Raw genomic sequence first — 19077 nt, forward strand, 5'->3', positions numbered from 1 at the left:
ATTAAATCTTTGATTTTTTTCTATTGACAAATATTGTCTTTATTTAATTCGGTGCACGCTTAAAGTCCAGGCCTGGCACGCTAACGCGAATCCGAGTAAAGTACCCGGTAGGTTAACGGTTGTTTCCGACACGGTAGAGTCGATAATCGTTGTAAATTAAAATAGTACTTTACACAACTAGCGTAACAAAACGTATATGGTTGGACCGGTCGACGGCAGCCTTATTCGAAATACCTACGGCGATAGCCGAGGTGGTCGAAGAGCGTTCCAACGCAATGTAATGCCGTATAAAAGAAAAGATTCTACTCAGTGATATTTTTCCCACGTTTACCTTTAAAGGTTCCTTCGAATGCCGAACTATTTCTTCGACATTTTTTGCATCTCGTCGCGCACGAATCTCGGTCGTGTCGATAAAAAATGTGGCAAGAATTCGAACAATTCTTACACACTTTGGCGATACGCCGTAATCCTAGACTCACCGCAAATTTAAAACCTTTATCGATTCTGGGGTCCGTACCTAATTTGGAAAATTTCGATTCGAGCACTCGATAGAAATTATGGGTGGTGCGCGCTGCCCAAAACTCTTGGGAAGAAATATCGAAAGAACTCATAACTAACCAATTAATATTAAACGAAAAACTTCGAAAAGAAAAAAAAATTACGTCTAAAGTCAAAAATCACTCAAATCAGCACAATTATCACACCTGTTGCTACTTTCCGTCGATAACTCTACACGAAACGCGTCGTTACTATTAATTTGCATATCACAACGCGATAGTTTGCAGCTCCCTCTATCTTGACGTCACTAAGTAACCTGGATCGAGATTACCGGAAGGTCCGCCATCTTGGCTACATAAGGTAACATTAACCCTCTTTATCAATTTCGAGGACAGAGAGTCTAGATTCAAGATCTACCATAGCAGTGTCTATATTTTCAATCCATGCCTGCATTCTATCTAATCGTTCTAAAAGTATTTGTAATTTATTATTTGAAGAAACTTGCAGTTTCAACAAAAGTTTAATTCCTTCCTGAACGTTAATCTCTTTTTCGGCACTTATATAAGACAAGAATCAAGTCCTCCGTTGAGTCACCCGTAACATTTTCTTCACTTCCAATTCGTTTCTTCACGTTTCGTGGTGATCCATCCTGGGATGGTGGTGAAAAAGTTTTCCTTTTCAGTCATTTTCCAAAAAGATAACAATAATGAGTCAGAACGTAAGAGAGCAAAACAATTCGCACCAACAGCTACGACCGCTAGACAGCGCCCTCCTCTTGCATAATGTACGATGCCCTTTTTTCATAGCTTGTGCCCCCTTTTCTAGTCTGCGGACACCACTATAGTGTTCGTTCTATTTTTCGTCTTTTCATAATTCAAATTAATACTTAATTAAGAATGTCGTCTCGCTCCCGCTTGTGACAGCACTGGTAATTCTAATGCCATGTTCTTTGTGACATTCGTTCCTAATAATAAAATGAGAAACTGTTGCAAGTGTACTGTACATAAACTAATTGATCATTCCCCCTTTAAAAATTTTACAAATTACACACTGATTTTAATTGTTTTCAAAAATTGTTCATTTCGAAACAATTATTCATTGCGATATCGTCACAATGTCGGGCTGCAATTTTTAATTTATTTAATTTAAAATATATGCCCTGCACTTCAAATTAGTAATGGCTTGACCCTTACATCATACTTTACCTTTAACCAGTGGCGTAGCGTGGGTGTCAGCCGCCCGGGGCGGAGGAAAATTTCGCCGCCTTCTTATTTAGATATCTCAATTCAAAAGACTAAAATATACAGTAATTCTAAAGAACTTTTCGGCAAAGAACAATCATCATTATTGTGTATTGTACAAGAGTATTGTGTATTTATTGTGAAATTTTGCCGCCTCCTAAAAGTGCCGCCAGGGGCGGGCCGTCCCTGCCGCCCCCACTACGCTACGCCACTGCCTTTAACAATAGAATTGTGCCGGTTATCTATCTAAAGCCTGGTACCCACATGCGGCAACGGACGACGGAAACGGTCGACGGAACGGCAAAATGACGTCACTTTTGCCGTCGACGTCGACGGAATACGAAGTTGAAAATTTTCAACTTTTGCCGCGACGGAAAGCGGCACGGTAAAAATTAGACTAATAGGAAAACCGTTTAGCAATGTCGTCATAGAGATCACGTGGTCATTCAAACTATGGCGGTCAGTACGAAGAGACAGCGTGTCATGTTTAATAACGAATATTTTATTGAAACAGTTCGAAAATATCCGTGTCTGTATGACAAAAAATGTACAGATTTCAAAGATACAACATTAAAAAAAAAACAATATGGACTGCAATTGGCGAGCAGTTCGGAATTAGCGGTGAGTACTGACTTAACATTAGTTCGAAACTATAACACGTTTTATAATTTTTATATTTTAAATTTACTAATATAATTACTAATTTTATTAAATTTACCGAATGTTGTTAGGGGATGATGCCGAAAAAAGGTGGAAAAACCTTAGAGATAGATATACAAAGGAGAGGAGAAAAATGCGCGAGAGCCACGTGAGTGGCGCAAGTACTTCGGAAGTATACTTCACGAATTGGAGTTTAAGTACATTGATGGATTTCTCGGATCTGTTTTACTACAGGCAGACAGGTATGATGATTATAAGTTATAATTTATATATATAATCGAGACGAGTTGATAATAATAATAATAAATCAGCGCAGAGCCCAAACGGTTAGGAGTTGAAAGTTGAAATTTGGTACACAGTTAGGGTACGTCACGAGAACGCACACTAAGAAGGGATTTTTCGAAATTCCTCCCCACGGGGGAGAGGGACAGGATTAAGTCTTAACATTTCCATCAACAATGGAAGTGTTAAGTAACAATGGAAGTGTGAAGCAACAATGGAAGTATGAAGTAATAATGGAAGTGTCAACAATGAAAGTGTTAACAATGGAAGTGTTACGTAACAATGGAAATGTTAAGAGCCCAAATGGTTAAGAGTAGAAAGTTGAAATTTGGTACATAGTTACTGTACGTCACAAAAACGCACACTAAGAAGGGATTTTTCGAAATTTCTCCCCACGGGGAGAGGGACGGGATTAAGGCTTAACACTTCCATCAACAATGGAAGTGTTAAGTATCAATAGAAGTGTTAAGTAACAATGGAGAATAAGAGAAGGCGACGTTCAAGATTTACGGGTGCTGGAGGAAAAAAAAAAAGTAATATGTTAGAACATATTCGATTTTCAAATTTAAACAGATTAATTCGGTTTTTCTCGACTTTCTTCTTTACAACATTCGATGAAAATCGAACGATATAATCAGAACACGTCGTGAAAATCGAACAATATTACAATATTCGATTTTCAAATTCAACCTTTTATTAAAATTATTTAGTTTGTTGATGAAATTACTCTTTTTCTTCTGTGACTATAACGTAATAGATCTAATCTTCGCTATCATTACTTTTGACCCGAGGCAGACAGGTATGATGATTATAAGTTACAATTAATTTATAATTTATTTAAGATATTAATAAAACTGATAATAGTAGTAGTTTGCAATGGTTAGTATTTTAATTTCTTAGTTCAAACATAGATTTGAATAATCAGTGATTTTTTTAAAATATTAAAATAGTGCATTACTTAAAAAAACCATTAAATAAAATTTTAGTGTAGTAATCATTTATCAAGAAATAATGATGTCAAATTATTTTAACAGCACTATAGGAAATGACGAACCAATCAGCCAACAGATTGAGAGTGCAGGTATCAACATTTCTGATACAACAGAATCTTTTTGTGAAATGTAAGTGAAATTGTACAATATTTTAAATTTATAACAAATAATTGTAATAGATAATAACAACTGCTGAGATTATATTATATTATATTATAGAGATGAGACATCTGAGATGCCTGAAAGCCCCTGTAAAAAAAAGCAGAAAACATCGAAAAAAAGTGAAGACATGTTGGATGTTGCATTGAAAACCTTCAATGAAACATCCAAACTTCTAACCGAAACTAAAGAAGAAGACAGAATAGACTTTTTTTGTAAAAGTCTAAATGTCAGACTTCGGAATTTAAACAAAAAAGACAGGCATCATGTAATAAAAAATATTGAATTTATGATGCTGGAAATAGAAGAAAAAGAAGAATATTTGAAAGAATAAAAAATTTTATATATACAAAATGTTATCATTTATTTTTCATTTTTACACTATAAATTTTCTTAACAGGAATATAACCCTTGATATAAACAGCCAGTCCACAGCATCTTCAGAATATATTCAGGAAATTTGTTACATGCTTTTTCAATATTTTTGTACATATTTGTATTATGTCTACTTATTTTGTACAAATGTAATAGACAAGGAGGAATAATTCAAATGTGAGAAAAATATGGAAAAATTACCTCAGATAAAAGAACCTTTTTGTAAAATTATCAATATCACTAATTGACCTGTATGTTTCACACTTACTTTTGGTACAAATGAAACTTACTTTTTGACTCACCTTCATACAATTTAAAAAAGTATTAATTAAAATTCTTGAAACAAATATAATTATACTTTTGGTATAATTATAACTAAAAGAATTGCAGAATGATCATGAAAAAACATTCTTCAAAGGATAACTATCCTGAAAAAAAGCATACCTAAAGTTGCCATAAACTACTCAATTACATCCATGAGATCTGGATTAATTGAGAGCTCATATTTTCATCAAACTCACTAGAATTAAACTTACTTCAAACTTACATCAAACTTACTAGAATTAGTTTGCATTTTTTAATATAACATTTTAAACAAATCTGATGGTAACAAATCAGTCTCTATCTTTAAAAAAGTTAAAAATTCTTATAAAATGCACATGATCTACATCTATTTAGATTTAGATAACCATTGAGTAGCTCCTTGCTGGAACACCAAACCAAACAATAAATATGTTTTTTTTGTCTGCTCGATATTTAGTAAGCTTGTAAATTAGAATAACTGAATTATAGGCTTTATTAAACTTCTAATTTGATATGATTTCATTATTATTATTGGATACTTAGACCATATTAATTAATTTAAACTATACAGAAATATTTAGCAATATATCAAAGGAACTGATGAAAGTTCCTATAAAAAAGAACAGATTTTGTGATAACCTTCATATAATATTACAGGAATTGTCAAATAAAGATAGACACGAGGTATTGAAAACACTGAATTATTTATGTTTGAAAAAAGAAATACATGAACAACACAATAAGTAAATCATTTAGCATACTTTTAAAATAAATCATGTTTATAAACCATTACTTTTATATATACAAAATTTTTACAAATATTTTTACATTATAAAAATTTAACAAAGGCCTCGATATATGCAGCTATCTTGCCATGCTACGGCACCTTCAGTACATAAATATTGGGCAAGTTTGTCACGTAACACTTTTGCGTCACAGCTATATGTGTTAGATCCTTGCCTACCACATTTATGTAAATGTTTTTGCTCATCACGCCATTGTCCCAGGTTGACTGAATGACCCGAATCCTCTGTGTCGACAAAACCCGTCGGACAGTATGTTGTGCTGCTTTCGGTTAATAAAAAATTATGTAACACAAGGGAAGCAGCAACAATCTTTGGCAATGTTACATTTTCATCAAAATTCAATGATCGTAAAAATATTCTAAAGCGTGATGCCAAAATTCCAAATGCGTTTTCAACAACACGCCGAGCTCGACTTAAACGATAATTAAAAATACGCTCTGCGTGATGAAAATGAGATTTACGAGGGTAAGGTCTCATTATATTTCTCCGTAAGGGGAATGCTTCATCGGCCACAAAGTAATAAGGAAAAGATACATCAGAATTTGGCAAATTAGCATCTTTGGGAAGATTAATCGTCTGATTTATTATTTTTTTGCCAAATGTACATTTCTGAAAAACTCCTCCATCACTCTCACTTCCATAATGTCCAAAATCTATATAAATGAATTTGTAGTGGGCATCTGCAACAGCCATTAATATTTTACTAAATCTCCCTTTATAATTGTAATTTAGAGATCCAGTATTTGCAGGACACTGCAAAACAATATGTTTACCATCAATACTGCCACAGCAATTGGGCAGTTGCCAACGTTCGAAGAATCCCTCAGCAATGTTTTGCCATTCCTCTTCTGTCTGAGGAACTTTCATGTATGTTCCTTTCAATCTTTTCCAAATAGCAAAACAGGTCTCTCTCACTATTTTAGTTACTGTAATTCTTCCAACTCGAAAAGTATAACTCAAACTTGGAAAAGTTTCTCCAGTAGCAAGAAACCTAGAATTTTAAGTAAAGTTTAAATATGATGAAAGGTATACAAAATTCATCATATTATCATCTCCATTTTGTCACATTCAATTAACTTGTTGTATTTAGAAATAAATAACCATTTATATTGCTGTACATGATAAAATTTAAATGAGAATCACACAAATTAATAACAAACTAGCAATAATTATTTTGTTTTAGTACTGGCCAACTGTTTTTATTGTTATAGAAATTATATAAGCAGATTATAAATGTTTGGTTCTGTAGTATAGCTAATAAGTTAATGTTATTATTTTATCCATTTCCTTTTTTATTATAAATTATAATTCGTATTTTGTTTTTTTAATACAAAATATTAGAATATATAAAACTAATAGGCTGTAAATGTCAATAATAATGCATTTTCTCCATAAAAATGTTTTTAAATATTCTTCCAAAACTAAAAGTCCAGCTTTAAAATATGAAGGTGACAACATCGAGATGATTATAATAGGATTGATTACTACTTGTAGTCTGAAATAATTCATTTTACCTTAATGTTAAACAAAGTCGATCGTGAGCCGATATAGCATCACGCCATCGGGTATTTTGTTTGGTTATATCAGGTTCAATTAATCGCAATAACTTCGCGAATGTCTCGATGGGCATTCGGACAAACCTACATTTAAATAAAATATATTTCATTTATTCGCTATATAGTATTACTATCCGAATTAAATATCATGTCAAATAGATGTACTGTACTTACTGCATGAAGTATTCGGGATCGTTTAATCTTAACTCGGGTACCAAAGTATTCGAAATTCCTAATTTCGAACGATATCGAAATATTTTTCGTACCCAAAATCTTCGCTTCTGTGGCTTTTTTATCTGTGACAAGACTGTCAGTAAACTTAAAAAGTTTAACTGGTATAACAACAAAGTTTCGTCGGCGCCATTTTCGTCTACTCTCGGTAGCTGTTTATATTTACAGCGGGCAGAGGGCGCGCGTTTCAATTGTAGAGTATTTGCCGCATGTGAGTACACGCGATACGGAAAGACGACGGAACGGCAACCGTTTCCGTTGACGGTTTCCGTCGTCCGTTGCCGCATGTGGGTACCAGGCTTAACTCCTTCCTCTAAATTAAGAAAGGACAGACAGTCAGTGGAAATTTATAGGTCTACAATTTTTTTCAAATTGAAGCCCAATCACATGACAAGAAGGAAACTTGAAGCGTTTGGAGTGCAGTTTGAAAAATTAGAAAAGAATTCGATAGAGTGAATAGTTCGAATTTAACACGCAGTTCGAGAGAGAACTCGGAAAAACAGTTTAACAGAAAAGACTTTATACAGAAAATTGGTTCAACTCAGTGATAGAAGATATTGCAGAACGTAAAAAATTGGAACAAAAGAGAAAATTGAGCAATATAGAAAATTCTACCAAATAAATAGGAACCAGAAACCAGACAGAGTCATCCTCGGTCGTTACGACAGTGACTATAAATTGACTTTTAAAGAAGATTCGTAATAAATCGTAACGAAATTTTCGAACAAATGAAGTTATACTATAAATCAACGCCACGAAGTACCTGGGCGACGCCCTGGTACTTCTTTAAAGAATAGTAAAGCCCTTGTACTTTATAAACATCTAGGTTGGACTTTAGACTATGTACCGCGGCCAAAAAACTGAGAAAATTATTTCTTGGGCTGTTTTTTGCGCTGATCATTTTTTGCACATATTTGCCGTTTTGTAAGTATTGCACCACAAAGTTGGCTTTTGCCCGTACAAAACTCCATTGACGGTGGCGATTCAAACATGGGGCGCCGGTTAGCGCGTTAGCGCTTCTCAATTTACGAGTATAAATGTATAAAATTTTAAAGCGCTTTCATGTTCTATTTTTTAATTCTTGTTTTTTATGAAAACACAATATGCAACTTGGATGATTCAAGTTTAGTTTATGCTTTTTATAATTTATTATCGATTCGAACACATACAGAATTTTTTAATCGTTTTGTCTTTAGTTGATTACTTTCTCATCAGATGGCAGTTCGTGTCCACTAGGGTTTCTCGTTTCCCGGTCTTTTGCTTGTCCCGGGATTCCGGGATAAAAGTGAACTGTTTCTCGGGATAAAAGTAATTATTTTTAACATATACAAAATAGCTTGAAATCAAATGATATAATTATTTTTCGTTTTTTAAAGTAATCTAATACGTTCTACAACCTCCAAAATCACATTAACAATGCTGTGTAAGATATATAGGCCTATTAAAAATTATCTTTGAATTACGAAGAAATGTTCACTAATAGAAAAAAATGTATTAAAGTTTGCTGGAAACTGCATACAACAACAACAACAACAACAAAAGACTTTGAATTGATTTAAAAATTTAAAGACAAATGAATTTAGATCAAACTTCTAACTTAGAAGGTAATTTTTCTTTCTTAAATAAAACATTATAATAATTTACAATAATATTTTGTATTATAAGATTTTAAAAAGCAAAGATGGTCAATACTCCGATCACTGGATCTAATTCTTATTTTAGTAATGAAAAGTCTCGCTACCGAGAATGCCCTTTCCGATTCAACTGATGTGATTGGAATCGTATTTAATGCATTTAAGAAAAAATAGATGTTATGTGTTTTTTCACCCGTAACCTGGAAGATTTCTAGTTCGTTTTCGAGATCGTAATACTTCTTTTGCTCTCTAGTATCCTTGATTTGTCTACCTTGGCTACTTTAATAGCGGTATTAAGCTTGTAGCCCGATAATTCGACAGTTCGTTTGTCTTTAATAATCAGGTTTATGAAGAAAAACTTCATACTGGTTTGCATCCTTGCCAATTTGCACAATCTGGCATAATGCACTTATTGAAGCTACTGGGCATGGTTAAAAATTAAGACAGCGTAAGCACAATTATTTCATATATTACGGATTCTGACAAGTAAAGAATTTTCAGAGTCCTGCCACAAATAAGCTACACATTGATTATTGACCATTTGTAACATGCCATAACGAGGAAAAAATTTAAAAAACTAATAAGTAGGTTTAAAATTAATAAATACAAATTTATTCTGACGGTTTATGAGTTAATTATGCTTTCTATTTGCAAAATTTCCTGAACTTTAACACAAAATAAGAAAAAAGTGAATTTTTAAGAAATTTGCGGGATTTCCCGGGTTAAAAAAACGACCGGGATCCCGTTTGAGAAACCCTAGTAACCACTAACGCCTTTAAATACGGATAGGTAATGCTGTCATATCGTATATATTGACATATTAATATAATAGATGATATTTATAAATTTATATTAAGGTGAGTAGAAAGTCTACTAGCCAAGGGCCTGATGAAGAAGGCTAAAGTGCTGCCTGCTGTCGGAGGAATTCGGGTTCGAGTGTTCGCGTCCAGAATAAATGGTAAAAATTTTCATGGATAATTTCGTACATGTCGGGCTTCTTCTCTTATCTACTATATGAAACCGAAAAAATGGTTTCTATCACGGTATGCCAAAAACGGCCACTAGAGGCGCTCCTAGCTATTATTTAAATTCATTTAAATTAACAATATAAATTATTTTATATTTCTACAGTATAATACTCAGTATATTATTATTTTTATTTGTAATTTAGTATGCCCCGATGCCTGCATCGGTCCTTTCGACTGGTCTTACGGATATTTCCTTATTCGAACTTTTGATGGACATGAGTAATAGAAGTAACAGACTTAAAATTTACAGAGCAGGAAGAATCCAACAAATAAATAAACGGAATTTCTGTGCCACAATCAAAACCGAGTTTGTAAAATATTAAAATCAATAGAAGAATATTGAAAGTGGAGAAATTGCTATTTGGTTTGGTTTATTCGTTTACGGGAATGCGAAACAATGGCAATTTCTCGGAAGGACTTTCTATGGAGAAACTGGCTCCTATGAACGTAAAGAATAACCGGAAAACTCTACATCGTTAGCCCGTTGGCCAGGCGCGAACCTCACGACCAATTAACAGTGTTCAATGATTTTATCCACTCGGGCACTGATGGAAACGAAAAAATGCTATTTGGAAAAGCTTGATTGGTAAATAACATTTCATTAATCATCATCATTATTATCAATCTATTAAGTTATTAATAACGACGATGAAATGTGAAATATGTCGAAATGTTGTTAAACTTGTATCCGAATAGAATCAACTTACTTTCATAATGGAATTAATTGGATTTGCAATAAGAGACATTACAGCAGTGTGCGCCAGGGCGCACTGGTGCGCCCTATGGTATTTCAAAGAAATATGTGCACAGATATAAAAATAAATATAGTTACTCTATTATACCATTTCATTACGGAAATACCGCTCTTTTTGTTAACACATCATTATTATATTTATTATTAACACACGATAATATTATTTTTAAATAAATATAACCAAGTAAAATGGATAGATTTCTCAAAAAAAAGCGTGGTATTGAAGAATCTGATTCTGAAAGTGAGCAAAAGTTAAGTACAAGTAAGAAAGCAAAATCGCTGCCTACTCGCAAATATAATGAATGTTATTTAAGCTTTGGTTTCACTTGGAAGTGAAGATCATCCTTTATCGCTAAGTTTAGTATGTGGATATAAAATGGCAAATGAATTATTGCGTTCTAGTAAATTGAATCAACATTTAAAACTATACACTCTACAAGCCGAATCTGTAAGTTTTTTCAAGAGATTGTCTGAACAGCAAACAAAAGCAGCAAATTGTTTTAAAAGTATAATGACTGTTTCTGATAAAGCTCAAATCGCTTCTTATCAACTCTCAGAACTGATAGCAAAAAATATGAAAGCTCATACTTTAGGTGAGTCACTTATTTTGCCTGCATGCAAAAAAATGGTCATGACAATGCTAGGAAATGAAGCAACAATGAAAATAAGCAAGATTCCTCTGTCCAACGATACAGCTCACAGGCGTATTATAGAAATGTCTTCTGATATCGAGATAATGGAATAAATAATAAGCTTTAGTATTCAAATTTTGCATTGCAAGTTGATGAGTCAACAGTCATTACCAACACGGCGCAGCTCTTAGCATTCGTCTGTTTTATTAATGAAGATCAAATAGTAAATCAGTTTCGTTTTTGCAAAGAATTGAGTGTTTCTACAAAAGGTGAAGACGTTTTTAACATTTTGAATAACTATCTTGATAAATGGCAGTTAACATGGAAGTCGTGTGTAGGCATTTGTACAGATGGCGCTCCTTTCGTGGTAGGCTGTATTAAGGGTCTTACATCTTTTGTAAAAAAACAAAATGAGAATGTTATTGTAACTCACTGCTTTCTTCATAGGGAGGCCTTGATGGCAAAAATTAAGAGTTTTAGATCAAGCTGTTCATATGGTAAACTTTATTAAAACAAGACCTGTCAAATCGCTTTGTATCGCTATGAATTCACAATACAGACCGCTGCTTTTACACACTGAGGTGAGGTGGTTGTCAAGGGGGAAAATACTTACCCGGGTACACAAGCCACGACAAGAACTTCTTGCATTTTTTAAAGAGATGAAACAGTTACATTTTTGTATTTTCCTTCGGTGCGAATTTTGGATTGTCAGATTACAGTATTTGGTCGATATATTTCAGCAGCTCAATATTTTGAATAATAGCAAAGTTCACGTTTTAGAGATGAAAACTTCGGCCGCAACCTCTCTATTAACAGAAGAAGAACTGGCAGCTATATCCAATGATCGTGGATTGATGATTAAACCCCATACATATATATTAAGAACTATATTTGAAATTTTGTATATTTCCGGCCCAAAATTTGTCGCCAGTCCGATGCTGTTTCGGGATATTTTTTATTTAATTTACATATTTAGAGCTAGAACAAATCGTGTTAGAAATCACCAATCAGATATCCGTGCAGTGCAATGTTAGCCTATCGCCCTGGAGGATCCACATTCAAACTGTATTCAGATATCCATAATTTATCATGCGCACAGCGAATCGAGACAAAGATTTGAACCTATATCTCATCCATATTGGTTGATCTCATTATGAATGAGGCCCTCCTATAACGGGCGAAACTGTGGCCGGTTATATAACCTACATATGGGTGGCACAGATAGCAATGTGAGTCGAAAAGACAGAAAGTCATATATACTTTAGAATTAGGAAAACAAACAGGAATTGCAGATAGGAAAGGGTAGAGAGAAGTAAATGGAGATAGGCGAGCAACTTGATGAGAAACCATGATGACAGATGAAGTAAAAGGGGTACTGAATGGCAACTCAGAGACAGAAAGAGGCGCAGTGGAAGACCAAGGGCACAATGGAGAGATGATATCGTTACATATGCTTAAGAAACAATGAACAAGAACGGCGTGGGATAGAGAAGTTGGAGCCTATGTTCAGCAGTGACGTTCAGATGATGATAGGTGATTTAAAAGTCATACATAATTCCATTTCTTATACAGTCATTTAAAAGTTATAAAATATGATTTAAGTACCATTTAACTGAATGCATAATTTAGCAAGTCTAATGTTGTATGTATACATACATACATCACAAGTATACCTATTTGGATGGTCTGTATTTCGCATAAGACTTGAAATTCATCCTGTGTAATGCGTTGATTCCACGCTTTAATTAATTAATAAATCACATAGAAATCGTTATTATAATTAATATCATAAAATAATTTAAATCGCATCTTGCGAATTATTACCTTTCTTTTTATGTCCTTCAACTATATTATTTAATACTCGTAATTTTTCTTTATCAAATTTTAACGCAATCGAGATAATATTCTAATTATATAGGCCTAAATTAAATCGATTTTACTTAATGGGAAAGACAAATTCTTAGAATTAATTTTACAATAGGCAAATCAATTGAATAATACTTCCATACTTTATAAAAATAAAAAATTAGACCCAAGTTTATAAATTAAAAACAAAAATTTAAAAAAATACAAGCATGCAACAATAAAAGAAATGTATACTTTGTAATTTTTTCTCCTCCTTCCTTCGTCTTCCTTTCCCCCTTTTTATTCTTCTTCCTTCTTCTCCCTTCTTCGTAATAGTTTTTATGAAGTAAACTTTAAAAATTTATAATTTAAACAATATTCTCGAACTGATAAAAGAAATTTGTTGCGACATACAATGAAAAAAGTATCAAAGATCGTGAGAATGAGCCATTAGTAACAAGAGAAAATGATTATCGTGATAACCATTAGTTTCGATAATGCTTCCAACTAGTTAATTAATCAATGTATTGCCATTGTACATGATTTTCCATCATTTATACATAAGCAAATCATTGACGAAATTACATTGCATTATATAAATTTCAGAAAATTAGATTTTTCTAAGTTTTTTTCCCAGTCAAATGCAGCTATTAAATAGTTTAATAATCTTTATATTTAAAATTTATTATCTTTATTAAAAGCTGAAATGAGAATTTGATTTATTGTTTCTGGTGTAAGGCTGATTTTGATAGGTTTGTTATGTAAAGATAGATTATTTTTTATGCATAACAATTCTGAAATTTGTTCTATAAGAATTAAAACTGTAATGATAATTTTATTAACGTTAAATGCATAAAAACCTGTCTAAAGCGGATTTCCTACAAAACGAAACCCGCCTAAATAAAAACTTAATCTCTGAAAAATATGATTTGGCATTTATTATTTGGAACGAATAGCTGCGATAACACAACACCGTTGTTTCTCCCTCTCTACAAGAATTAATAAATATTTCATAAAACGGCGAATTTTGGCCGGTCCCCAGTGTTCAGTTTTAAATAGGTTTTACTGTATATAAATAAAGCAAAATGGAAATAATTTATGTAAATAAGTTTAGATTTAAAACATTATTTAACTCTATTTTTATAAACAAAGGTCGATAAAAGTAATATACAGTATAGCCTGTATATTTCTGCTTTCTTATCTAGGTACTGTATGTATAAAAGTCGAAATACAGTCGAATCGCGATAAGTCGACATTCTCGGTTAAGTAGTCAGTTTTCTGTGGTCCCGGCCGACTTACATAGGCATTAATGTTAAAAAACTCCGGTTTACTCGACATCGTTTAACTCGACATCCCCTCCCGAAAAAATGAATTCACTCCGCACGTGTGGTGCGAACTCATTTTTTTCAGGAGGGGAGTCGATTTATTTATTAATATATAATTAATATATATACATATTAATAAAAATGCCTTAACATTTTATGTATTTTTATGTATAAAATAATAACAGATAAACAAAAAGAAAATATACAATCTACATCAACGTCATACCAGAATCCAATTTTGAATTTTCTCACGCCAGAGGCATTAAGAATCCTTAGACGTTACTTGCCAACAAGTGACAATTGCGAAGATGATGCTTTCGAGGCATTCGTGTTCGTTGAAAAAGAAAGTCGAGATAGTTAAGTGCTCGAAACAAACAACACTCAACGAATTTTTCAGTTTATCATCTACAGAATAATTGTAAATGGAGAACACAATGTTTTGTAAGTCTGTGTTACTGTATAAAGCACTACTGTATTTTATTAATTGTAGTTTTGTGGTTTTTTTTCCAACTTCGCTTTAGTCGACACATTTCCACTTCCCCTTGGGGTGTCGACTTATGCGGAGTCGACTGTATGTACAGTACCGTATTATGTTAGGTAAAGGTTTCTGCACCATTAAACGTATCCACACCAAATTTCTGACTAATATTCTGCGACACCCTAGAAAAAAACACTGCGAGGTCCCTCACCCATCCCTAAAGTTCAACTCCTCTTAAGTCCGAATAATTATTTTGTTAAGTGAATACAGTAACTACTGTATTTTATATTAGTAACGTTGGTTTTCTCTACTGCATTACGGATCAAATAGGCTACAATAGGAACCTCATTTATCAGACTGTTCCTGTTTTTATTCAATAAATAAATCAGAATCAATTAATTTTAGATAATGGAGAAGCAAATCACAAAACAACGGGGTAGATGGACTAAATTTTAATCTATTGTTTTCTAACTAGAATTGGTTCTAGTTTATTTTATTCTATTTTTTGGAGTTTTATTTCCTTTAGAAATTGCGACCGATTTGATTTGCTTTTGATTCTCAAGAAATACATGTTTATCTTAATCATAATTTGTGTTTATTTTTATGATATTTAATGATTTAAGCCAAGGAACACAAATTGCAAATATGGCCGAATGTACACCTTTTCGAAAATGTTTTATTTTTGACAGTTCTAATTCAGTCAGGTACTGATTTTCTCGATGTCACATTCGATGTTCTAATGAATAGTGCGTGGAATTTTCGTTTTTGCAAGTCCAGTTTGTTAGGGAAAAAATGTCAAAGCGCAGCTAGGCCTTGATACTATGACCTAGCTAAATATATATATTCAGAACTATAGAATTATATATACATTTATTTTATGGCTTTGTCATCTTTATTCCTTATTTCTAAGATTCTATGAATTTTGCAAACTGTTTATTAAAACACTAGCTAACGAATTATTTCCGGTGAAATATGTGTAGTTTGTTCATGATAAAAATACTCTGAACAGTTCTAGAATTAAACTTGTCAAAGCCAGTTTTTACTATTTCATGAAATTTTTCTTTACGCAAATATTATTATCATGTTCATCTTGAGGAAGTTAAACTACAGGAAGGGGAAAACTCCAGAAGGGATGTGTTGCGAATCTTACAATTGGTATATTTATTTTAATTATACAACAAACTTTCTCTAACATAAAAATTCTGTTACAAAGTACAGAATTAATTTATTATAATAATTTAATGAACTTTCGGTGTAGCGAATAGTTTGGCTCAGTTCTTTGTGAATTCGCTGTATTGAGGATCCATCATATTATAAATTAATCTTGAAATTAAGCATTCTGCATTAAGAATAAGAAAGGTGTAACTTTTTAAATCATTTGCATTATTAATTAATTTAGTAAAGTTTATAATTTAAATTTGAAAACTAAGACATAGAATTTCTCCCAATAAACTAATATTTAAAAAAATAAACAATTTAACGTATATCAGTAAATGATATACTATACACTTCACCATTATTTTCTACTGTACGTTAAATTTATAAAAAGAAGGGGGAAAAAATTACTAACTCCTTTAAACAATACATTAAGCGCTAGTTTCTTTTTTCCTCTCTTCTATTTTAGAAGAAAAACAAATTTACTTAGAAACCATATCTAATTTAAAAAATTACATTGCACAATATTTAGAGGCAACGATTATTAAGCGAGTAATCTTGTAGACATTAACTAGATCGGTTTGGCTGTTTTCTCTTTATTCTTTAAATTAACCCGTTAACTAAAGGGAAGGATTTCGTGATGTGTAAACAACCACGTCGAACAGTTTTGTGATAAATTACGTCTCCACCAAAATCACGAATTAAGCGAAAATCGAAACGAATTAAGAGCAATCACACCCTATAATGATTGCTGTTTTTTTTTTTTTTTCTTATCTAACAGCAGCTGAGGGGGTGCTTCTCTCTTTCTCTACCTACTTTGATGAACTACATCCACTCCCAAGTGGTGATGATGCTTCTAATTAAAATTTTAATTTTAATTTTAATTAGTTTCTCGTATAACGTTTTTCTTTATTAAGAATGTATGGTTATAAATCATTTTCCTTTCTTCATTTTCTTGAATACGGAAACTACTTTTTTAATGGAATAAATAATTTGTTTGAAAATATGTGAAATGTTTTATTAATCTCGGCATTATTATAATCTAAAGTATTTTTATGATAACCTTTGCAGACAGTTCGTTCTTTGAATAAGAACGAAGATTATGTCTAACCACTTTACTCCGCACACACGAAGGAAAAAAAAAATTTTTTAAATTACTTATTTAAATATATTCAAATATTCTAAATAAACTAGAAACATTTTAAATAAATATTTTACAAAATTTCTCTCTTAAAAATGTAATTAAATTGTTTTATTTTCAAATAAACTTTAAAAGTTTCAAGCGTGTACTGCTTCACGTCGCAATATTATCATTATATAATATAATTATGCGTACTTAAATTATATTTTTTGCTCATATATTGGACAAATCATCTTCTATTTTATTTGCATATAAATTTTTAAATCGTTGTTAGAAATATTCAAATATTTAGGAATATAATTGATTGTAGCTGAGGTCAGGAACTGTGAAGTTTGAGTAACTATACACATATAACTGAAGCTTGCGATACTGAAATTTTGTAAAAACAGCATTATATGCTTCAGTTAAGCTTGAAATAGCTTTTCTTCCTATTCCTTTATCCATACAGAAAAATAGTTTTAATTATAATTTCTGACATCTCCTAACTAAACGTAGTTATATAATATTAACCGCTGTACAAACCATACTCACTGCCAGTGGCGTATTAGGTTCCACCGAAGCCCTAGGCGCAATTTTGTCATAAGGCCCTTTAGAAATGTTTTTTTTTATATTAAAAAGACAATACACTCCTTAAACAATAACAATTTTTTTCTTTAATTATAATTTATTTATTTAATTTGTCTAGTTAGTATTAAAACTTATCTGCAAATTCATATTTAAGGCTGTAATAATTTAATAATAAATTTTTAGAGGCATATTATTTTTATTTTTATTTATTTATTTATTTTTTGCTGTGTAATTTTTGAGACTATAAGGTCCTAGTGCGCCTATTGGGTAATCCGATAATCCGACATTGCCACTAGAAACAGCTACGTAAGACAAAATTACAGAAACAAAATATATAAAATAACCATTAATTTCAAGTACATAAAATGATAGAAGTCAACTGTAAAATAACTGTAAAATAAGTTCATAATGATTATTATACATTTTGTCGTTATAGATACAGGAAAGGATCTTACACGAACAAAGCGTAGGCCAATATTTTTAATATTTTCTTGTAAAAATGGCTTCTTATATTTAAAAAAAAGTAATTTTATATTCAAATAACTAGCTTTTCAATACATCAAGCTTTTTCAAAAGAATTTTTTCTGGTTTATGGACGATATTCCATAAAAACCATTTTAAAACTAAGTTTCTCCTCACTCATTTTGACACGTGCATAAATGATTTTGCTTGGTGTAAAATTCTAATAAGAGAGAATTAATTACTTAATCTGCTTTTTAATCGTTACCTTTTTGTCTATCTCTAAAAATAAATAGTAATTTATTCAATTTATTGATAAGAGGGAAGAATAAATGTTTATAAAAATTTCTGATACGATAAATGTAGAATTATTAAGATAAAACAGATTTCGTGCGGTTTTTATAGAAAAGTAAATAACGATTTTACTAACATATGCAAACTTTGCTTATCTATATATATAATCGAGACGAGTTGATGATAATAATACTAATAATCAGTGCGGAGCCCAAACGATTAGGAGTTGAAAGTTGAAATTTGGTACACAGTTAGAGTACGTCACGAGAACGCACGCTAAGAAGGGATTTTTCGAAATACATCCCCACGAGGAGAGAGGGACAGGATTAAGTCTTAACACTTCCATTGTTGATGGAAGTGTTAAGAGAAAGCGACGTGCAAGACGCAGATGCAGTTTTTTTCGTTTTGGCGGGAAATCGAACTATTTTTAAACCCAACTAAAAATTCTCTAATCAGTCTGGAAACAGGGGAACCCAATTGCTGCATTCTGTGAAAAAGTTGACTATAACGTAATAATCTTAATCTTCGCTATCGTTACTTTTAACCGAGCAACGCCGGGCCTATCTGCTAGTTTAATATAAGAACAGAAAAGATAATACATATTTTGAAAGTGGACCATTGTAAAATCTTTTTATTAGCTCAAAATTTTACAACTTAACTTT

General features: G+C 32.0%; 2 protein-coding genes across 2 annotated transcripts; one reads left to right on the forward strand and one right to left on the reverse strand.

Moving 5' to 3' along the window:
• Positions 1-5349: 5349 nt before the first annotated feature.
• Positions 5350-7051, reverse strand: LOC136968644 (uncharacterized). Its single transcript, XM_067262647.1, has 3 exons — positions 7047-7051; positions 6831-6956; positions 5350-6307 (listed from the first exon to the last, which is right to left on the reverse strand). The coding sequence occupies exons 1-3, from the start codon at positions 7049-7051 to the stop codon at positions 5350-5352; spliced, it is 1089 nt and encodes a 362-aa protein (XP_067118748.1).
• Positions 7052-10708: 3657 nt separating this feature from the next.
• On the forward strand, positions 10709-11264 carry LOC136968645 (zinc finger BED domain-containing protein 5-like). The gene is made up of 2 exons (XM_067262648.1): positions 10709-10781; positions 10834-11264. Exons 1-2 carry the CDS (start codon positions 10709-10711, stop codon positions 11262-11264), a joined length of 504 nt encoding a protein of 167 aa, XP_067118749.1.
• The last annotated feature ends 7813 nt before the right edge of the window (positions 11265-19077 follow it).

The sequence above is a fragment of the Centruroides vittatus genome, unplaced genomic scaffold (genome assembly GCF_030686945.1).
Source record: "Centruroides vittatus isolate TY-2023 unplaced genomic scaffold, ASM3068694v2 contig_150, whole genome shotgun sequence".
Lineage (NCBI taxonomy): Eukaryota > Metazoa > Arthropoda > Arachnida > Scorpiones > Buthidae > Centruroides > Centruroides vittatus.

What these genes read in the sequence shown, in the direction of transcription:
- LOC136968645 (XM_067262648.1), top strand. Translation starts at nt 10,709, where the DNA reads ATGGATAGATTTCTCAAAAAAAAGCGTGGTATTGAAGAATCTGATTCT. An exon ending in TGAGCAAAAGTTAAGTACAA is followed by an intron (nt 10,782 to 10,833) that starts GTAAGAAAGCAA and finishes ATGTTATTTAAG; the next exon opens with CTTTGGTTTCACTTGGAAGT.
- LOC136968644 (XM_067262647.1), bottom strand. An exon ending in CGACTTTGTTTAACATTAAG is followed by an intron (nt 6,308 to 6,830) that starts GTAAAATGAATT and finishes TTAAAATTCTAG; the next exon opens with GTTTCTTGCTACTGGAGAAA.